This window comes from Anolis carolinensis, chromosome 3, assembly GCF_035594765.1.
Source record: "Anolis carolinensis isolate JA03-04 chromosome 3, rAnoCar3.1.pri, whole genome shotgun sequence".
NCBI classification, from domain to species: domain Eukaryota; kingdom Metazoa; phylum Chordata; class Lepidosauria; order Squamata; family Dactyloidae; genus Anolis; species Anolis carolinensis.
The window spans coordinates 15,623,332-15,647,205 of record NC_085843.1 but is presented as its reverse complement, the minus strand read 5'-3'; the positions used below and the strand labels follow the sequence as shown (position 1 = coordinate 15,647,205).

Genomic DNA, 23,874 nt, shown 5'->3' with positions numbered 1-23,874 from the left:
GCCTCTGTAGACATAAAATAATATGCACAGATATTATGCAGATTGGCAGCCCCTTCATTCCTCTTTTTGGGAGGATCTGTTTCTCTTCTTAGCAATGCAGAAGTAAACACCTTAATGCTTGAGAAAGCATACTGGATTTCATGTTATTTGTCATATGTCATTTCTGGGTTTCACCTTGAAGGAAAAGCCAGTGATGGATCTGACTGGCTCTCATGTAAAACACCCCCATCCTGGCTCCTATGGGTAACATGAGTGACAAGTGTTTCTTGAAGCCATAATGAACAGGGGCAGAAACAAAATTCTCTTTCTGCTTTCGGTTTTCTGGAAATGCCTCTTTTTATGGCTGACATATTTGAGGGGAGAATAGAGGCTAAATGTGCTACATGAATGTGACATGGGAAGCTGTAATGAACTACATCTTGGCTCACATTCTATATGTTTGAGTGGCAAAATGCCCAGTTTCCAATTGTAGTCTCCAACTGGAGACTCAGTCTGACACCCCACCAGTTATTAAATGTCACACTTCTACTGAGTCTAGCAGGTGGTCTATAATTAAACAGTTAATTTCCAACAAGACCAGAAGCACAGTCTTTGTTAACAAAAAGATTATATCCTCTGAGTATTATAAGCTCTCTTTTTTAATAAAAATAAACAAAATCCCAGACTTCAATTATAGTCAACAGGTATAACTGATTTGATTATTCATAGATGTTATTACCATAACCTCTCTAAGAAACTCTAGGTCTTCCAGTGTGGCTCTGGTTGACTATCTAAAAGTACTAGAAGACCTAAAGATTCCTAGAGAAAACATCTATCTAGAATTTTGTAATTGTGTTTTTTTTTCCATTTCGGTGGTAGTCTTGGGCACCTAACCTCCACAAAAGTTATGAGAGATATGTAATGAAATTGTTGATCAAAAGCAATGTTCACTGCCTTTATTCTCGTGCTCCAAACGTCAAGGTGGGAATCATGTTCCTGGATTATGTTCAGTTCAGTATCATTCCAAACTTGGAAATTTCAGGCCCAAAACTTGAACTCTAGAGACAGCTCCTGCTATTGCTATTGAAGTCTTATGCATTCAGTACCAAAGATGTGCACTGAGTGTCATTCACACACACTTACAGAAAACACATTTTCCTGATTGGGAAATTATGACAGAAATCTTAGCTAAAGGGAACATTCCTTGATCAAGGAGAAATGAAGGGATTAGTCTTTCTTACTTAAGAAGACAGGATAAGGAAATTTTAATCTAGCCTACATATTTCCAGCCAGAAGATGGATGAAGACCAGAGCAGCATATGAGCTCTAACATCACACAACCACTGGAAGGGACACAGGGAAATTTTGCAAGGCAGGACAAGACTACTTTTGGTCTGCTGACTGTGATTAAGGATTAGGTTGATTTTCTGATGTATTGATTGTTTGATTGACTGCTTTCAGGCTGGGCGTGATCCTTTGGGTAAAATGATATGTTCATTTCACAGAAAAAAAATAGATATTGGTGAAAAGCTAGGAAAATATCTAAAGGGCAACACATTTGCTAACCTTGGTAAAATAATGCAATGGAAGGAGGCCGTGAAGTTATTCTTTTGATGGAAGAGGCCAATTGAGTCTTGCAAATTGTTGCAATTACTGTTCTGCTAGCCGAGCTGGGAATTTCCAGTCCTTTTATGTTGCCTAGAGCTGAGCTCACCAAAACTGGAGAATCTGGACCCGTCTGGAGATGATTCATGAAAACTGGAAACTTAGAGCCAAGCCCTAAGACATGAACTGTAGCTCCCATTAGCCTTAGACATATGGCCAATAGAAGGAATGCTGGGAGTTGCAGTCAAACGTACCTAGAGGGTTACATGATTTCTACCCCTGTCTGCTCTTATGACCTTGGTGCCCATTCACACTGTATATTTATAACTGCCAAGATAAACTTCCATCGAATTCTGGGATTTGCAGTGTAGGGAGGCATACAGTATTGAGAATTCTTAGCCAGATCATTCCAGTGCCTCACAAACTACAGAGTTGCCATGACAATTACAATGGAATATAACATCATAATTGGTTATTGAGATTGATCCGCCATAACCTTTCTATGGTCTGAAGCACAGAAAAGGGGTCCCTTTCACATTACACATTTATTTAATACAATTATTCCACTTTAAGTATCCTATCAGATCCTAGGGCAGTGATGGCCAACCTATGACACGCGTGTCAGCACTGACATGCCTAGCCATTTTTGCTGACACGCTGCCGCATGCAGATTGATTGGATGACTATGTCTTTTGTGGCCAAATTTGGTGTGATTTGGTCCAGTGGTTTTGTTGTTTACTCCATGGGAATTATGCACATTACATTATATATATACAGGCCTGTAGTGAGGGGGGGGGGGGGGGTTAGGGGTTCAACCCCCCCCCCCCCCCGAAATTTTTCAGGTTATAAAAAAAACCTGGTTTACTCATGAATTTTAACTGGTTAACCAAATCCCCATGCTAAGTCTATGAGACACAAAACATTAAGAGTCCCTCCAGGCACTATCTCAAGCAGATATTGACAGGTTTGTAGCGGGGAGGGGGGTGTGCTAGGGGTTAAACGCCCCCTCCCCCCGAAATTTTCAAAACCCCTCCCGAAATTTTTTTCTGGCTACGGCCATATATATATATATATATTAGTATATTATCATATTATTACTATTATATTATTATTATTATTATATTCATTATTCATGACTACATTGAAACTAGAATAGAGAGAAATCAGCATGGAAACTGCAAGAAGTACCATAGATTGTGGTACATGGAAATAATGGTAGTAAATAGTTTTTTATTTATTGAATACAGTTATATATTACAATTATATATTTTTGTTATTTAAACTACACATATTGCAAAATTATGGTTTTTTCCTTGAAGTGACACATCACCCAAGTCATGCTAGGTTTTTTGGTGAATTTTGACACACCAAGCACAAAAGATTGCCCATCATTGTCCTAGGGTTTGTAGTTTGATGGGGCACTACAATTCTAAAAACTTTTTCAAGCCATAGTTGAATGTTTAGTCCACGGATACTCTTAACTGAAGAGAGACTTTAAATTCTTCTTCATCCTTTCGCTTTCTCTTCTTTACTCTTTTCATTGCTGCAGTTCCAATGGGAAATCGGTCACTTGGGCCCAGAACGAGAAGACCACGAGCAGAGGAGCCCATCTCTGGCAACGACTTTCTGTTCACATCAACAAGAAGGAGAACCCCAACCAAACAGCCGTCATCAAACCTTTCTCCAAAAGCACAGATGGTAGTCGACACAGCAGCAGCAACACTCTCAGCCCAAACTATCCCGATTCCAGTGCCAAAACACTATACGATGTCTCAGAGGCAGAAGAACACTACCCAGCTCAGTACCGAGCTCAGACCCCTTCCCCTATCAGCACGGTGAGCCAGCGGACTGCCTCGCTCAGCCGAACTGAAGACGATGCCCCAACGTTCCAGTCTGAGCAAGCCCAGCAGAGCAGTTCCTCCCAAGGTTCTCTTATGGACCAAATCAGCCATGTGGTGACCCGTTTCACCGCCAATATCAGTGAGCTCAACTCCATGATGCTTTCCACTCCAGCGCAGGGGAGCATGGGGACAACTCCTCTGTGTTCTTCCTATCTGATCCCAAGAGAGATCCAGCTTCCGACCACCATGACAACTTTTGCAGAGATTCAGCCACTCCCTGCTATTGAGGTCAACGGAGCGTCCCAGTCATCGCGCAAGCCGTCTTGCGGCAGCGTCAAAGAAGGCCCTTCAGTGGAAACTCCAGCAGTGGTGAAGCCAGAGCTGGAAGATCTGGTGGCTTTAACACCACCCTCCCCTTTCAGGGACTCTGTCGATTCCGGGAGTGCTTCGCCCAGTTCCCCAGCATCTGAATCTGCCCTTTGTATGCCCTCCTCACCGAAATATGACTCACTTATTATAAGAGATTATGCTCAGAGTTCTTCTTCTTTGTGAATGTAGTTGACATTCAACCCCGGATCTCGACAGCTTCAGGTCAATAGGGAGGGGAGGCTAAGCCTCTGGGTTCTCCAGTGTTGATAGACACAGTGAAAGTAATGGCTCATTTTTAGGGGAAATGTGGGGAAATAGAAATGACAGATGAATTATGCTCTTTCCAACACACACATACAAAATAAAACTTTTAGCAGATTTTTGTGGCCTTAAAAACATGGGCTTTTAAAAGGAAAAGAGAGACACAGCTACACACACAGACACACAGAACCCATTTCCTAGGGCTTATAAAGAGTCTCTGAAATTACTTACATACTAAGTGCTTTGCATTAGTGTCTACAATGACCCTCTCAACACATACTGTGGTGAGGAGGGAGGAAAGGAAGTCAAGGTTAAGCAGTTGTCCAGTGCTTGTTTACTTGGATTCCTTAACCCATAAGTGAACCTTGATCTTTTATCAAGACATGAAAGACCAAAACATTGAATGTACATTTTCTAACAGACTTTTAAGACCTGGGACCAAACAATCCAGCTCCTATTTTTGTGTGTATGTGTCCATTGAAGATTTTCATTTTTTAAAAAAACAAAGATCTCAACCCATAGTATCTTATTGTGGAACTACGAAACTTTTTGCTTTGGCGAAAATGAGTTACGTACATGGCAGAGGACCACGTGTTGATCAACTCAGTTTTTGCCATGTTGCAGCCGATGACGGAAGTCAGAGGGCTTTCCAGTAGACATTTTGCCCAACATATGTGTTTATGAGGAAAACAAAACAAAATCTCTTCAGTTAAGTATCTAATTTCTTTTCTTTGTTAACATTGGATTCTCTTCCAGAGCTACAGAAATCAAGGAGGATTTCCAGACTATTTCACCATGTTGCCAGCCAATAATGGAGTAGCAAAAAAAACAAAAACAAACAAACAAGCAAACAAATAACAATAATAATAACAATAATATTTTGTGGAGTGCTGTTTTATAATTCCCAGATCAGGGCAAATGCTGAGGTGAAGATTTTCTTTCTAGTGACATTGTGGAGCTATAGCTATGTTTCCAAGTGAGATTCATGCATTTTTATGGACAATTCTTGCATTGATGTTGTCAGCTCGAAACTTTGATCACGCTCAAAGTTCTTTTGTTATGAAAGAGGACAACCATTTGGTTCTCCTAACCAGCCTCTCAGAGGAGGCAGACAGACAATGTAAGCACCTTCCCATCAAGTCCCTCCTCCAATGTCTTTTCATTGGGAGACAAGAGTGCCAGCCTCTTGTCAGTCAGAGGAAACTGCAATACAGGAGGCTGTGGGCTCCTTCTAGTTCAGTTCTCAAGGTGGCGTGGCTAAGCGGGTAACCAGAACATAGGAATAAGAGCCTTTTGGGTTGCAATTCCCAGAATCCCCCAGATACCAAGCTGGAGATTTCTAGGAGTTGTAGTCCATAAATGTTACCTTTCTAACCTTTGGGAAGCACCGTGAGTATTTCAAAGGTTTTTTTAAAAAAAGCTTTACTAGAGCTCCTCCCTTTCCGGAATACGCACAGACAGTGTTTTATTTTATTTTTTATTATTTTATTTTATAGGCTGTTTTAAAGGCTATGCGTCGGTTTTGTTTCCTCCCTATATTTTTTCATCGTGGATCATTCAGAAGAGCGAGCAGTGGCAGGAGATGCCTTTGAGGATGTGTTTGTTACATTAGAGCCCACTTTCTTGTAAATGCAGGATTGGACAGAAGCTATGCCTAAGCATAGGGACTGCTTTACATAGCCATCAGTTTTGGTGGACCATCCAACATGTGGCTAGAAGTGTGGATGTTAATCACAGGAGTTGCCCAGGTAAGTCTAACTCTAGGAATTGCTTGAAAGGTTGTATCAGTAGATCTGAGATGAGGACTTGAAAAAAAAACTTTGGGGGACTATAGCACTCAGAAGCTCTGCTGACTGAGAGATTGTGGAATTTGTCAAACAAAGAAAAAGTCACTTTTCCAAGCTATGAATGAGGTCCCTAGTGGAAAAAGGACAGAGACAAACAACAAGTACACATACATATATCACATCTACCTGCATTATACTGGGATCCATATGCAGTCAGGGCCGGCTCTACCAGTAGGCACAGTGAGGTGTCCACCTCAAATGGGAAGTGCTGGAGAGAGGAAAAGAGCACCAAGGTTGTTGGAGAACAAATCTGTATGCGATATGCCATGTCACCAGACCTGTGTCCTCCTTAGTTGATAGGCTCTTCTCAGCTTCAGTGGAAGATGCTGCACTCCAGCATACTGTTTCATGATACACTTGAACTCTCAGCAATTCTGGCTTATAGTTTTGTCCAAAGCTGCCCACAGGATGACGCCATTCTTCATTCTGTCTGTCCTAGATCTGCCGCCAATCATTTTTACTGGGTGATACTATGAGAGATGTTCCTCTTTCTACTAGTCCAAAAAGGACCATCATGTCCCACCTTCAGAATATGGTCCTCTGCAGGCATTGTCCAGTCAATGAAAGTGTCTATAAATGGGAAGGAGGAAGAAAATCATATTTCAGACACCATCTTTGATGAAGTGTCTGCTGCCCCCTGAAAACTGCTCATTTGTCCTGAGTGCCCAATGATCCTGGTTATATCAAAAGCCCGCATCTTTTTGCCATTCACATATTGGTCCTCTTGCAAATGTTCAAAGGAAGCTATTCCACTGTTACAGAGTGACTGGTGGCACATACACACCAGTCAAATGAGTCAATTACTTTATATTATGCCTTTGTCTCAAGAGTCAGGTTCAAGGTAACATACAGAATACAAAAAAAAGTACGGGTACAGTATGGCCACTATATCCACAGGGAGTACTTTCTAGGTGAATATGCAAAACTGGGGGTAATAAGGAACCCTATTGAAGAAATTATATTTGATATAAGCATATATCATAGTATCACATTAGAGGACATAGGCATTGCCCTATGGTAAAGTTCTGGTGGAGGAATACTACAGAATCGCCTGGAGAATCTAGTTTGGTGGTTCTCAACCTGCGGGGCCCCAAGTGTTTTGGCCTTCAACTCCAAGAAATCCTAACAGCTGGCAAACTGGCTGTGATTTCTGGGAGATGTAGGCCAAAATACAGGTTGAGAACCACTGATCTAATAAATTGCTAGAGATGACATATTTTATGAGATGCATGTACTGGTAAATTAAACTGCATCCACATGCCCTACAGATGCAAAGTTTATACTGTAAAACTATATACAGTAGAGTCTCACTTATCCAAGCTAAACGGGCCGGCAGAAGCTTGGATAAGCGAATATCTTGGATAATAAGGAGGGACTAAGGAAAAGCCTATTAAATATCAAATTAGGTTATGATTTTATGAATTAAGCACCAAAACATCATGTTATACAACAAACTGGACAGAAAAAGTAATTCAATACGCAGTAATGTTATGTTGTAATTACTGTATTTACGAATTTAGCACCAAAATATCACGATATATTGAAAATATTGACTACAAAAATGGCTTGGATTATCCAGAGGCTTGGATAAGCGAGGCTTGGATTAGTGAGACTCTACTGTATGTCTAAAAACATACAAAAGGTTAAAGTTAAAAAATGTTTATGGAATTAAGCATAGAACTGAAAGAATATACTCATATTAAAAACAGTACAGCACTAAAACTGAAAACTTATTATGTATATAGAAGGGCACCATTTATTTTGAATTTGGAAATGGGGCAGATCTGCTTGCCTGAAAAGGTGGTTGGACAGACATAAGAGCCACTCTGAATAGTCCCAAAGCTTTAAAGGGCCCATAAAGGGAAATATTGTCCTTTGAATAGCTAGAACACAAGCTATACAGGGTGTTATAGGTCATACCAGCACTTTGAATTTGACAAAAGCTTTCAAAGCAATACAGAAGAGCTTCTAAGACAGAAAATAAATTGTGGTACAGAGCAACACACTCTTTTCTTGATTATAGAACTATCTTACTGATTGACACAGAAAGCTAACTCCCTCGATGACAGCTTACTTTATCCTACAGTTCAGAATTCCAAATCTGTATTGCCTATTTTCTTGGACACACATTCAGTTAATGAAATAAGATCCAAAGATGCAACAGATTTGTTCAGTATGACTTAAGTGTGTATCCTAAAATATGTCCTACAATCCTTTCATCAAGTGTAGAAGAATTCATGTCAGATGTTCCTTAGCAGTCAAGTTGGTCCAGAGAGGGATCTCTGAATGCAAAAAGCTTGAAATTGACTTCTGCACATGACCCCATCAATTGAAGTTAATATTCAAAGCAACAGACACATAGATTTTGACAGCCAATCTTTCCAAGTTGTGATTTCTCTGGATTGCACCATGTGTGAGATAATTACTGCCTTTAATGAGGTGCCTATCTCCATTCCTGGTGATCGCTCAAGGATAATTTGTGATTGTTTACTCAAATGACTGTGCAGGAGCGGAGATGTTTCTCAACATGTTCTGAATAATGAGAATATCATTAGCCATTCTCTTCAGGTGTTTGGATTAGAGTTTGATTCAACTAAAAAATGGTCAGTAGGTTTCAGCACCTTCTCATGTTGGAACAAAGAAGAACCTGGGCAGTCACAGAGTGATGTGAAGCCCAGGTTTTCAAATTCCCAAACGTCAAGGCTTCCTTATGAACATGGTGATCGGCACTGGCAAAAAGGAGTCTCCCATTTGGGCAATGAGATCAGAGATGCTTCATTGCATGAGCAGCAGGAATGTGCGACAATGTCAGCACCAACAATGTCAACTTCGATCAAGAATTGTTTTGGTCAAGCTTTTCACATGATGACTATATTAAGGCATACAGTTTGACATTCATGGTATTCTTGCAATGAGACATCCCCATCTTTACTAGATGTTTACAACATCCACCATGGTGATATATCACTGCTACATTTGCAGAGTTTTCCACTCCACCACCATTCAGGAGATTGTGGCCATGATACCCAGTTTACGTGTAGATGAAAAACACAGAATCCTGAAGCAATCCTTATGTCTTAGAAATGGCTGACAGAACCATAAGAATTGTGTGATGAAAACACAATTGATGTGTAGCAATTGAATATTGGAAAATTTGGTATTGGGGATGGAGAAGAAATGAAGGCAGTAGAGGTGCAGCTGAGGGTTGTAAAGACAGCTCACTGATATTGGAGATGATGTGATTTTACACTGATCCCACAACGTAATAGTAGCTCAAATATAGACAACACTATGTTTGCTGCAGTTACTGAAAGATGGATAAAAAAATTGTGAGCCATTCATTAGACTTTTGCAGGAACTTTAAAGAGTTTCAACAAAATTCCTACTTCCTTTATCACACATTGAGCATTTTGCTAACACTGATGTAGATTAGAAAATGCATGTTGTCCAAGAGAAGTCATTCCGAGAAAGACTGGCTTTTTATTGTTACCTGGTAATTGGATGTGTGCATTGGAGCCTTTGTTTTTATAAGAAAACCTTGGGTTGCAGGTGTAGAGTTTAGAAGGCTAAGTATGATTGAACTTCAACATTGGATCTGAAATACAGATTGCATTTTGAATGTAGAAATTGTCAGAATGTAGATGTTTCTCCATGGTCACAAATGCAAATACAAAGCCAGGAAGCATACGAGATTTTTTTTTCATGTCAGGAGCGACTTGAGAAACTGCAAGTCACTTCTGGTGTGACAGAACTGGCTATCTGCAAGGATGTTCCCAAGGTGACACTCAGATGTTTTTCCATCCTGTGGGAGGTTTATCTCATGTCTCCACAGGAGAAGCTGGAGCTGACAGATGGGAGCTCACCCCGCTCCCTGGATTCGAACCACTGACCTTTTGGTCAGCAGTCCTATTGACATAAGGGTTTAACCCATTGTGCCACTGAGGGCTCCTAGCATATGAGATTTCAAATACCTTTGAGGATGCAAGTTATTGAGATTTCCTCCTATGTCTTCTCAAGAATAAAGATCTCAAATTTGATCAGAATGTTGGGTTTAAAATTTCCTAAAGCCAAACAACATTGATGTTTGACGTTCTGAATGTAGCATTTTGAAGTTATTAGTGTTACTTCTTTTCCTTCAGAAGGGCAAGTTCACAGCTGAAAAACATGTTGAGTTACAAATCTTTGTTTTGGGTGTGGCACAAAAAGTAGTTGGATGGATACTAGAGACAGTGTGCAATAAAGTCAGCTCTCCACCTTTGCTGGGGTTAGGGGCACAGAGCCCTCATGAAAGTGAAGAATCACAAGGGAAAAAATGATGATACATACAAATTCGTCTCAAGTCTAAATGCATCTACATCAACTCAGACATAATTGTGTAAACCTGTTCTTTTCCAGCTTCAATCGGAAAAGATTTAGTTCAATATTATGTAGGAGGAAACAAAACTTAACAACTGGCCACCTTTTCTATCTTTGTTTATTTTATTATTATTATTCTCTCTTTTTTGGTTTTTCAGACTTTTTAAAGATTAAGAAGTAAGGGAAGCAAAAGGATAAATCTTTCAAAATATATGAAAATATCATTTCCAGAAAAAGTCACTGAGATAGGCATTCATCTTAGGCAGCAGGAGAATACGGAACAACCAGTGCTCAACATGAGCCATGGTTTGTTTATTTTACGGGGACAGTTCTATCTGTTTGTCCTTATGGCTGGTGGATTGGCATGGGACAAAGTTTGGCCACTTTGGCTAGATGGCTCCCTGGGTTTCTGGTGGGGTTGACAAAATGAAGGGGTTCCACTCTTGGTTTTTGCTAGCATGTTTCTTGCTCATTTGATGATGTGCTAGAATGTTCAACCTACCTTAGAGCATGGAGCACTTATTGTTGGATAAGCCCTAAAAAGCAGCTCGTGATTCTACTACAGTTTCCTGATTCTCACTTCAGGATTTCTCAACCGCTGCATTGTCCACAGAGAAAAAGCTCTCCTGGGCAGCTGAAGGCTTTGATTGAATTTTGCAACTTTGCTTTTACGCAAGAGCTTCCCCCCCTCTTTGCACCCGAACTATCAAAATCTCTTCAATTTTATACTGTGAAACAAAAAAACATATATACCAATTGCTTTGTGTAGTTCAAAACAAACGTTGCAAATCAGTGAAGGGAATTAAAATATATATATGTATATGTTCATGTTGGTGAGGAATCAGTCTGCATGACCAAGTCTATCTTGTCCAAATAAGGAGAGCGCCACAATATCGGATGCAGCGCCACCTTGTCAATACCAACCTGCTCTGATCTGCCAAATGTGAACAAATATACTATGTATATTATGTGTACTAATAGGATTCAATGGCAGCTGCTGGTGATATTTGTATAACTAGAAATCTATATAGGATATAGACGTTTTAGAGAGACGGTGCCAATTCTAAACAATATTGTGTGGGCTACAAGTGCTTGTAATTATTTTTTAATTTGCTAATAACTTATTATGACAACTTGGTTTTGGAACATTCTGTGAGTGTTTGGGGTTATTTTTTTTAATTTTAAAAAAGTTGTTGCGCTTTAAAACTATTAAAACAATAGAGAATGTAAAGTTATTCTTTTGATGTGAACTGAGACTGATTTTTCATTAAAAACAAACAAAACTTTAACCTTTTTATCAGCTTTGTTTCTGCTTTCTTACTTGTACTTAAAATGTAATTTATTTTAAGCATTTTAAGGAACTACATTTGCTTGTTTTTTGGTTGCCTACTACATCATATTATAGTTGGTGTTTATGTAGAGTCAGGTATATTTTGAACAGTATTAAAACAAAAACTGCGATATGAATTCAGCTTGGGTTGTTCTTTTGGATGCATACTTTTCTTACTTTAATTTATCCTTTCTCCCTTGGGGATTATAGAGAACTCTTATTGACCCTACTTAAATGTCAGTCAAAAACAAGCTTTTCTGGGCAGCTTGTATTATCAATAAAATATAAAAACATAATAATCAAATATAAAACAATAAAGCAGAAGCTTTAAACAGAAAATTGAAAAGAGCAGTGCAATATTATACCTCTGCCCAGAGGTGAGTGCTATTGAGTTTAATAAAACTTTCGTTGAGTTGCCAAGGATTCAAAATAGCAAAAAGAGATTTCCATGCAGGGTTGACAATCAGGATGTAACTATTAACAGGTTTGTATTCTACATAAATACCAAAGGATTTTTTTTATCATGTCAGAAGCAAATTGAAAACATACTGCAAGTCGCTTCTGGTGTGAGAGAATCAGCCATCTACAGAGACGTTGCCCAGGGGACACCTGGATGTGTTAACATCCTGTGGGAGGCTTCTCTCATGTCACCACATGGAAGCTGGGGCTGACAAATGGGAGCTCACCCCGTTTCACAGATTCAAATCACCGGCCTTCAGATCTTCAGATCAGCAGTTCAGCAAGCCACGATGGCACAATGGGTTCCTTGTGCTGGCTGAACTGCTGACTAAAGAATATTGATTCAGTGAACTTTACCATGAAACCAGATGCTTCAGGAACATCATGGCACACCACCTCTGAATTTTCCTTGCCAAAGAGGAGGAGGAAGAAGAGGAAGAATAATCTATGAAATTCATGGAGTCACCAGAGGTCAGCAGGCAACCTGAAGACAAAAATACACTTATATTTTTCTCTGTAAAATCAACACATTGGCCACTGTCATAAATTAAATGATGCACACACATCAGTCTTATTGATGGTCCTGCACATAAAAAACATGGGATTGGGACATCTTTTTCAGACTATACAAAAGGAAAATCTTTCCTGCCAAAGAGCATATTTATTTTATAAGGAGGAGGAGGGATTCTGTCCAGGTAGTGTTTTATTTTTGCATGGAATTGGATTAAGTTGGTTGTAAAAACACCCAATAAACTGTCCCCAAAACAGGCATTTGCAAAGGTCATTTCTGTCACCCTCCAAAGCTTGTTCTATCCTCCTCATCAGTAAGGTGGTCAGTATGCTATCTTCCTGCTAAAAAACTTAAAAATGTTATTGCTTTCTTTACCATATAGCTGGATAATTTTTTAAATCTGTATTTGAGCTGCAGTTTTTAAATCCGTTTAGAAAAGCTGCATCATTCACATCACTGTACAGTTTCACCTGTAGCTTGGTCTTCATACTGCTCTTACACAAATGCTCCATACCGTGTTTCCCCGAAAATAAGACAGTGTCTTATATTAATTTTTGCTCCCAAAGATGCTCTAGGTCTTATTTTCAGGGGATGTCTTATTTTTCTATGAAGAAGAATTCACATTTATTGTTGAACAAAAAAATAACATTTATTATATACTGTACAGTAGTTGTCATCACAAACCAGAATAACCAGACAAACTATGAATCCTATCAAGAATTTCCTGTTACTTTCATTATTTCCATGTACAACACTCTATGGTACGTACATTTACCGATCCTGCATGCTCTGGTGTTCTGTTCATTGGGCATGCTTCCAAACAAAAACTTGGCTAGGTCTTACTTCCGGGGGAGGCCTTATATTTAGCAATTCAGCAAAACGTCTACTAGGTCTTATTTTCTGGGGATGTCTTATTTTAGGGGAAACAGAGTAGTTGTGTTATTAAATAAACAATCTTTCAAAATAGACATTAGATAGAAGAATGAAAAATGCAAAAGAGACCAGTTTCCTCATTTGGTTGCTATTATCCTCTGGAATTCATCAGAATACAGGTTGAGCATCCATCCCTTATTCAGAATCTCAGAATCTGAAATGCTCCAAAATCCAGATTTGTCTATGTGAATGACTGAATCCAGAATTGTCCATGTGAGTCACATATCTAAAATGACAAAATCAAGTTTGCTAATTTTGGTAGGGGGTGGTGGGATATTTTGAAGCCTTGGATAGTTGCATCTGTAGATACAGAATTTGTGGATATGGAGGACAAACTGTCAGTATGCTCCCTTTTGTTTTCTGGTGGTTCAATGTACACAAACTTTGTCTTGTACACAAAATAATTTCAAATGTTGTGTATAAAGTGACCTTCAGGCTATGTGTTTAAATTGTTTATGAAACGTATATGTTTAGAATTAGGTCCCATTCCAAGGTACCTCGTTATGTACATATCTCCAAAAAAAGATATTCCAAAATCCCACAAAAATCTGGAATCCAAAATACTTCTGATCCCTAGCATTTCTGCTAAAGGATAACTCCACCTGTACCTCCGTCCATCTCTGATCTATTTTCTTTTCCCTTTTGTGTTATTTCGTTTAAAGCACAGCGGCCATTATACAATTTTTAATTACTAATGTTAATGTGGAATGCTTGGCAAGAGCCTGTGTAACTGCCCATTTCCATCACTGTGAAGTGAGAGTTGTATTTACATTTGTTTCTAAAAGGGGATGCTCCATTATCATACCATTCTCCAAATAACCGAAGCACCATTCTCAGTATCATCTAGGATTTCTTTCTGAATGTCCTAATGTCAGCTCGAAACACATCATTTGGAATGACTAGGGTTGATCTTCTATAGTTTGTCTCTCTTTTAGTTTTGGATGGAAGCCTTCCATGACAACATAGAATTCCACGGAGGTGACATTGTTAAATTCCATTTTCTGCACAGCATCTTGAAAGATTGCCATCATATTGTGCAAAAATGATATAACCAAGAGGGGGAGATTTGTGTTCTTCCTCTCTGAAAACTGCCTACACAATGTTCACACATTTTTCTTGTCTCCAAACAAAAAAGTATGCTGTCAATGCAGTCCAGCATTGTAGCATGTGTTCTATAGAAGTAGAAGTGACAACCGCCTTGTAGGTATATGCCAAAATACATCTCTGTATTTCATTTCTATAAACTCAAAAAGGGACAAAAGACATTTTGAGCAAGAAGGTAACCTTATTTTATACCTTGAGGATAACATCAAAACTCATTGCCTACATCCTGGATTTGAGACAATTGTAGTATTTTCATCCTAGTTGTATCAGTATTTCAGTTTCTTAGGCACTTATTTGTGTTTTTCAAAATGTATAGAGGCATTGTTAACCACATACAAAAACACATTGTTGATGCTAGCATATTGGAGTTCTGAGTTACTAGTGTCTCCATTGCCTTATCATTGCTACTGCAAAAAGCAAACAAGATAAGTTTATCATGGAAAAGAGCATATAATAGATGGAAAAATTTCCCTGCCTGCCTTATTGGGTGCATCAGACCCAAGTGGATAAAAGAGTGTATTAAATCCTTAAGCAAAAACTGTAGTGCTTTTGGTGGCAAAATATTTTCCAATGTGATGGTTACTTTTGTCCAGTTGTATTTGTGTGTGTAATCATATTATTTGGCTTGACCCAGGTAACTCAAACTCTGTGGGACTGATATTCCTTACTTTACATAGAGTCTTTTTTTAGTTTTTGGCATTTTTTCATCTGATTTTTAAATTCTTCTGTTTTATGCTTTCATCATGATTTCCTACAGTTCCTTGAATATTCTTGAATGCATCTAATGCATCTGCTATAAATGTGTTGAGATTGTGAAGTCATTTTTTAAAAAATTTCCATCGATCACACCAGCTTTTATTTATCGCGTCAGAAGCAAATTGAGGGTACAGTTATCATGTACGTATTTAGAATCATAGAATCATAGAATCATAGAATAGTAGAGTTGGAAGAGACCTCAAGGGCCATCTAGTCCAACCCCCCGCTAAGAAGCAGGAAATCGCATTCAAAGCACCCCCGACAGATGGCCATCCAGCCTCTGCTTAAAAGCCTCCAAAGAAGGAGCCTCCACCACGGCCCGGGGGAGAGAGTTCCACTGCCTCACAGCCCTCACAGTGAGGAAGTTCTTCCTGATGTTCAGGTGGAATCTCCTTTCCTGTAGTTTGAAGCCATTGTTCCGTGTCCTAGTCTGCAGGGCAGCAGAAAATAAGCTTGCTCCCTCCTCCCTATGACTTCCCCTCACATATTTGTACATGGCTATCATGTCTCCTCTCAGCCTTCTCTTCTGCAGGCTAAACATGCCCAGCTCTTTAAGCCTCTCCTCATAGGGCTTGTTCTCCAGACCCTTAATCATTTTAGTTGCCCTCCTCTGGACGCTTTCCAGCTTGTCAACATCTCCCTTCATCTGCGGTGCCCAAAACTGGACACAGTATTCCAGGTGTGGTCTGACCAAGGCAGAATAGAGGGGGAGCATGACTTTCCTGGATCTAGACGTTATTCCCCTATTGATGCAGGCCAAAATCCCATTGGCTTTTTTAGCTGCCGCATCACATTGTAGGCTCATGTTTAACTTGTTGTCCACGAGGACTCCAAGATCTTTTTCGCACACACTGCTGTCAAGCCAGGCGTCCCCCATTCTGTATCTTTGATTTCCATTTTTTCTGCCGAAGTGAAGTATCTTGCATTTGTCCCTGTTGAACTTCATTTTGTTAGTTTCGGCCCATCTCTCTAGTCTGTCAAGATCGTTTTGAATTCTGCTCCTGTCTTCTGGAGTGTTAGCTATCCCTCCGAGTTTGGTGTCATCTGCAAACTTGATGATCGTGCCTTCTAACCCTTCGTCTAAGTCGTTAATAAAGATGTTGAACAGAACCGGGCCCAGGACGGAGCCCTGCGGCACTCCACTTGTCACTTCTTTCCATGATGAAGACGACGCATTGGTGAGCACCCTTTGGGTTCGTTCGCTTAGCCAATTACAGATCCACCTAACCGTAGTTTTGTCTAGCCCACATTTTACTAGTTTGTTTGCCAGAAGGTCGTGGGGGACTTTGTCGAAGGCCTTACTGAAATCTAGATATGCTACATCCACGGCATTCCCTGTATCGACCCAACTCGTAACTCTATCGAAAAAAGAGATCAGATTAGTCTGGCATGACTTGTTTTTGGTAAATCCGTGTTGACTATTAGCAATGACCGCATTTGTTTCTAAGTGTTTGCAGACCACTTCCTTAATGATCTTTTCCAGAATCTTGCCTGGTATTGATGTGAGGCTGACCGGACGGTAATTGTTTGGGTCGTTCTTTTTTCCCTTCTTGAAGATAGGGACCACATTCGCCCTCCTCCAATCTGCTGGGACTTCTCCTGTTCTCCAAGAACTCTCGAAGATGATTGCCAGTGGTTCTGAAATAACTTCCGCTAGTTCCTTCAATACTCTTGGATGTAGCTGATCTGGCCCTGGGGACTTGAATTCGTTTAGAGTGGCCAGGTGTTCCTGGACAACTTGTTTCCCTATTTGGGGTTGGATTTCCCCCAATCCTTCGTCCATTCCATGTTGCTGAGGTTGAAGATGGCTTTCTTTTTGTGAGAAGACCGAGGCAAAGAAGGCATTAAGCAGTTCTGCCTTTTCCCTATCCCCTGTCACCATCACCCCATCTACTCCTTGCAGTGGCCCTATCGCCTCCTTTTTCTTCCTTTTTCTACCAACATAAGCAAAAAAACCTTTTTTGTTGTTTTTTATGTCCCTGGCAAGCCTGAGCTCATTTTGCGCTTTAGCCTTGCGAACCTTTTCCCTACAGGAGTTGGCTATACGTTTGAATTCTTCTTTGGTGATTTCTCCCCTTTTCCACTTCTTGTGCATGTCACTTTTGAGCTTTAGCTCAGTTAGAAGTTCTTTGGACATCCATTCTGGCTTCTTTGCACTTGTCTTATTTTTCTTCTTTGTTGGCACTGTTTGCATTTGCGCCTTGAGTATTTCACTTTTGAAAAACTCCCATCCATCCTTAACTCCCTTGTTTTTTAATATCGGCGTCCATGGAATGCCGCTCAGTAATTCCTTCATTTTTTGGAAGTCAGCTCTCTTAAAGTCCAGAATGCGTGTTTGACTTGTCTTAGTTTCAGCATTCCTTTGTATTGCAAACTGCAGGAGCACATGGTCACTTGCCCCTAAGGATCCAACCACTTCAACTGTATTGATCAGGTCTTCCACATTTGTTAAGATTAGATCAAGATTTAAAAACACAAAGTTAAAAACTTGGCATTATACTAAATGTCCTTTGACTAGAAGCTGGCCACTTGGAGTGCCTCTGGTGTCACTGTAAGAAGGTCTCCATTGTGCATGTGGCAGGGCCCAGGTTGCATTGTAGTAAGTGGTCTTTGGTTTGCTCTTCTCCACACTCGCATGTCGTGGACTCCACTTTGTAGCCCCATATCTGAAGACTGGCTTTGCATCACATGGTGCCAGAGTGCAGTCCATTCAGCGCCTTCCAAGTTGCCCAGTCTTCTGTGTGCCCAGGAGGGAATCTATCATCTGATATCAGCCATGGCTTGAGGTTCCGGGTTTTAGCCTTCCACTTTTGGACTTTCACCTGTGAGTATCTCTGTAGATCTTGGAAAGCTATTTCTTGATTTAAGGTGTTGGCGTGCTGGATGATATCTTCAGAGCTTGGAATGCTTGTCTATTCTTAAGGTGAAAAGCACAAGCCTGCATTTTAGATGGATTAGGAATCAGCTGGTTTTCCCTGTAATAGACAGTAAGAGCTTCTGTTCAACCATTTCAAAGCTCCCTGCTTGAGCAGTGATGGCATAATCGTCAGCATAGATTAAACTCTCTGTCACTACTGGCCGTGGCTGATCATTTGTATAAATGTTAAACATTGATGGAGCATGCATGCTCCCCTGAGGCAGACCATTCTTCTGTTTTCGCCATCTGCTTCTCTGACCCTGGAACTCAACAAAAGACCTCCTGTTTCCTATGAAGCGGGTGAAGTGGTAATCCTTTGTGATATTATTTTTTTCCCCTCAGGAGAAGGTGATGATTTTTATTGTCATAAGCCACTGTCTATAAAGACAGCACCTGTATATACTGTAAGCAGCTGATGCAGAAGATTAGCAAATAATTGTTGTTGATATTTTTCCTGGTAGGACCTTCACAATTGCATAACAAACAGACATTTTATAAGGGAAATGTCTCTAATCACTGGAAAAAGTTGGGAATAGTACACAGGTGGCACAGACGCCCTCCAAGGAGGCCCCTCCAAACAACAGCAAACTCTCCTTTATTTTAAAAAAGACTTTCATCTGCTTTCCTTAGAATTTATCTTCTCTTCTTCAAGCAAAGCAAGGTAATTTCAGCATTCATCAAGAGCATCGTAATTGCCATGTATGTATCACTTCAAATTACTAACACTGTATTTAAAATGCTTAAGACAAGGGGAGAAGTCGAGGCAGAAGAAAGGAGTGAGGTATTCAAGAGGTTATCTTCCATCTTCTATTACTTGACATTTAAAACATGTAATCAGCCGCAGTCAGAAAGAGGACTGCTAGAAAAGCAGTCAACTGGCAGTAGACTTTATCCTGCATGTGATATTTTCCAGAAAGACAATGTTGAAATATCTTCCTTCAACTATAATGGGACTATTAGTTTTTCAAAGCATCATTATAGCTGCTACACCTGCCTATATATGTACCTTAATAAGTATCCATGAACAGGTCAGATCTCACTTGGACCATTATGCACAATTCTGTGCATTGTAATTCAAGGCAGATATCGACAAATTAGATTTTTTTTTCCCAAAGTGGGCATCCAAGACGATCAAAGGTCTAGAAACCTGGGCTTAAAAGGGATAATCTAGGAAATTGATCATGTTTAGAACTGAAGACAGAAAGGTGACATGACAACCATTTTGAAATGGCTGAAGGGATGTCACATAGAAGATGGACAAGCTTGTTTTCAGCTGCTACAGAGACTAGGGTTGTGTCTACACCAGGTGAAATGCTCCAGAGCCAGGAAGTCAATGCATTGGCATTCTGATCAATGAAGCAGTGGTGGGCCCTTTTAACCTCTGGACACTTGATTGGTCCATATCCAGCTCAATCCAACTATCCTCACATCAAAAACATAGGGTGGGGGTGTCACGCCAGAGTTTCCAGGAATGCCTAGAAAAGCTTGTGGTTCTTCCTGTGCCAGATTGATGGCTGGAAGCAGCACTTCCCATGCAGAACTGGCCATATGTCACCTTCACTGGTTTGAGGTGAGTACGATTTATTTCGTCCATGTAGATATGACCTTGAATATTCACTAATGCAGTGGTTCTCAACTTGGGGTCCCCAGATGTTTTTGGCCTACAACTCCCAGAAATCCCAGCTGTTAGGATTTCTGGAGTTGAAGACCAAAAACATCTGGGGACCCCAGGTTGAGAACCACTGCACTAATGGGTTCAAATTACAAGAAAAGTGATTCCACTTAAATATAAGGGGGATCTTTTTCACTGTAAGAACTGTTTGAGAATGGCATCTTATTGGCTTATATGGTGATGGACTCCCATTCTTCAGAACTCTGTAAACTCAAAAAGTAGATGGCTTTGAGAGTTCTTTAGTTGTATATTCTTTCATACCAGTGAATGGACTAGATGGTTCTTGCTGCCCCATTCAATTCTGAGACCTTATGATTTCTGGCCACTTCTCTGAATTTTTGCTTTGTTTTCCATTTTTAGTACTTTTGATTTTCTGCAGGGCCCACGGGGCAGCAAACATTTAGACGGCATGGCTTTTGTGATACTTTTCAGCTCAGTGATTCCAGGTGTTAATATCAATCCTTATGTTGTAAAAAGATTCCCTTGAAAAGTGGTGCAGCTGCTGTTAAGGGCATTGAAATTAACCAGAGTGGTGTTTGTTTGTTTTCCAGAGAAGCTGGCAATTCAATTTGGGCATTACAGATTACTCATTTACCATTTGTCTCTCTGTGTCTCCCACTTTCAAATATCAGTCACCTTATTTCAAATTCTTTGAAGCAGGGTAGTAATGGAGAGCTGCAAACACAAAAAAGCAAACGGTCCTTAATGTGCATGAGATTGATGCTGCTGCTGCTGCTGCTGCTGATGATGATGATGATGATGATGATGATGAATTTAAAATTTGTGGCCTCAGTTTGGATACTAGAAAAAGTAATATTTCCAGAGATATAACTGTATTCCTGATCGCCATTTCCTTTTCTGGCAAGGAGAAGCCCAGCTGGAGCTGTTTTTCCCACCATGGTAGAGCTGTGAGATGTAAAACCTCCAGCTGTTAATAATTGTCACATAACAATTAAAAATTGCAAACCCCTTTTGTGTAGAAAGCAATTAGCCAACTGCAATATCCTGGGAGCAATATCTTTTTCAATAAAATCCTTGTTCGAGACAGGAAATAGCTGGGTAAGTAGGCTGCCTGGAACCTTAAGAAGGAAAAGTCCTGTTTTGAACTAGGTTTACACTGCCAAATGGAAATGTGCACATATCAGTCTGGTATCTGGCTTAGCAACTTGGCTAAGAGATGATTTCTAAAGATGCCAATGCAATAGAAAAACTGAACTAATAAAGCTGCAATTGTGTCCATGTGTTTCTGTCTTTGCTGGAGCTCCAGCTCCATGAATTCCAGACATCTGAAACTAAATTCCAGACATCTGAAACAGCAGGCATTGTCCCCTGTTAATTGAGTTTCTGGGAAAGCTTTATTTGCCAGTGTCGCGCGCGCCGTGAGGCGCGCGCGAAAAGGCACCTTTACTAACTATCCTTTGCAGTACATACAGGAAACAAAGCAACATAAACAAATACACAAAGACGTGGTTTGTTGCAGTCTGCACATAAAGTGCGTGCATATTACTTAACTGTACAAAGATCCCACTTGGCCACCACGCTCACCAAGAGATGCAACAAAAGCAAAACATTCCCATCACATGCACCAGCTGTCGCATGTTCCGCTTTTTCACACAAAAACTAGACAACTACATCTGCTCCAAATGCAAACAGATGACTCTGATGGAGCAGAGGATCCAACAGCTCGAGCACCGTATTAAGACCCTTAAGGACATTCAGGCACTCGAGCTCTTCTTGGACACTGCACAACACGCTGCTGTAGATCAGCAGCCTGCATCACACCAACACCACCAAGACCATGATCAGGAACCTTATGGGGAGATCAACTCAAAGGTAGACAACCCTCAGGCTTGGAAGGAGGTCACCCATAGAAGGAGACGCAGGACCAGGCAGCCTCCACAGAACTCCTCTGCTCAGCTGCATTTACACAACAGATTTGAAATTCTTACATCATTAACATACAATCAGGAAACACATCTTGTGGAGGACCACAGTTTCTTAGATACCACTCAGTGGACCATCCTGGATCAATGCGCAGGGGATAGCCCTGACAGGGACAGTGCATCACCACAGTCACACTTATGTAATCATGCAAATGCTCCATCCCCAATCATAGACCAGGAGCAACAGGAACATCCTTGGGAGAGTAATGGGCTCTCGGATGTATCTCAATGGATTGTCATTGATGAATGCACTGGGGATGTTGAGGAGGAGGACAGCACTTTACACCTACATGATTCACTTCAACAGGAACACTCTTCAGGGGACATACACACTGTCTTGCACAAAAGGGACCCTGTCAATCCTCAAAGGAAACAGGTCTTGGTAGTAGGTGACTCCCTCCTTAGAGGAACGGAAGCCATCATTTCCAGACCGGATGGGATGGCTCGAGAAACATGCTGCCTCCCGGGGGCAAAAATACACCATATCACTCAGAGGCTCAGCAGGCTCCTAAAGCCCCATCACCCTCCCCACCTTATGTTGATTCATGTAGGTACCAATGACACCGCTAGGCATACTTTTCAAAAGATCACAAATGATTTTCGAGCTCTGGGAACAAAGCTAAAACTGTATAATGTACATGTGATCTTTTCATCCCTCCTCCCTGTTGTAGGACATGGCTCTACAAGGGCCGGAAAAATAGTACAGGTCAATAACTGGCTCAGAAAATGGTGTCAAGAGGAGCATTTTGGCTTCCTTGACCATGGTCTACTCTTCCAAGAGGATGGACTACTGGCAAGCGATGGGGTGCATCTCACACAAGTAGGAAAACATCTTTTTGCACACAGACTCACAAACCTCATCAGGCGCACTTTAAACTAGATCCACTGGGGGAGGGGAACAACAGCCTGGCGAACACTATATTACCCACGACCACAGGGAACCGCCGAAAGGCTAAACGGAGGGCTGCACAAACACAGCAAGGACCAAGTACAGAGAGCACAATAATCCCAAATAAACAGTTCGAGGGGAGGTCACAGGGGCTTACATGTCTTTACACTAATGCTCGGAGCATGGGAAATAAGCAAGATGAACTCCAACTCCTAGCACAGCACCACACATACGATGTCATAGGCATCACTGAAACCTGGTGGGATGACTCCCATCACTGGAATTTAACCATTGAGGGCTATAACCTCTTTCACAGAAATAGAACAAAGGGGAGAGGAGGGGGAGTAGCTTTATATGTCAAAAACAGTTACGTTGCAGAAGAAATGCAAGACTGTAATCCGGGAAACCAGCTTGAAAGCATCTGGATAAGAATCAAGGGAACCGGGACTCAAAAAGATCTTGTCGTGGGTGTCTACTACAGACCTCCGAGTCAGGATGAAGGACTTGATGAAGCCTTCTGTCAACAGCTGACCAAACAGGCACAAAGAAGAGATATAGTAGTCATGGGCGATTTCAATTATCCCGATATCTGCTGGAAAACAAACTCAGCCAAGAGTACAAAGTCCAACAAATTCCTCACTTGCCTTGCAGATAATTTTATGGTCCAGAAGGTAGAAGAGGCAACAAGGGGATCAGCAACTCTTGATCTAATCTTAACAAATGTGGAAGACCTGATCAATACAGTTGAAGTGGTTGGATCCTTAGGGGCAAGTGACCATGTGCTCCTGCAGTTTGCAATACAAAGGAATGCTGAAACTAAGACAAGTCAAACACGCATTCTGGACTTTAGGAGAGCTGACTTCCAAAAAATGAAGGAATTACTGAGCGGCATTCCATGGACGCCGATATTAAAAAACAAGGGAGTTAAGGATGGATGGGAGTTTTTCAAAAGTGAAATACTCAAGGCGCAAATGCAAACAGTGCCAACAAAGAAGAAAAATAAGACAAGTGCAAAGAAGCCAGAATGGATGTCCAAAGAACTTCTAACTGAGCTAAAGCTCAAAAGTGACATGCACAAGAAGTGGAAAAGGGGAGAAATCAC

General features: G+C 40.7%; 1 protein-coding gene across 5 annotated transcripts in view; it reads left to right on the top strand.

Moving 5' to 3' along the window:
• Positions 1–23,874, top strand: part of grm5 (glutamate metabotropic receptor 5) — a 1,174,932-nt gene that overhangs the window by 282,127 nt on the left and 868,931 nt on the right. For 4 of the 5 annotated variants that reach the window (XM_003219342.4, XM_008108118.3, XM_062977082.1 and 1 more), the window contains one exon: positions 3,134–11,553. The exons of the other annotated variant lie outside the window; for it this stretch is intronic. In XM_003219342.4, the coding sequence (XP_003219390.2) occupies positions 3,134–3,977 (844 nt within the window). In that variant the 3' untranslated portion in view covers positions 3,978–11,553. Of the gene's footprint in view, positions 1–3,133; positions 11,554–23,874 lie in introns of those variants that run through there. 5 annotated transcript variants of the gene reach the window in all.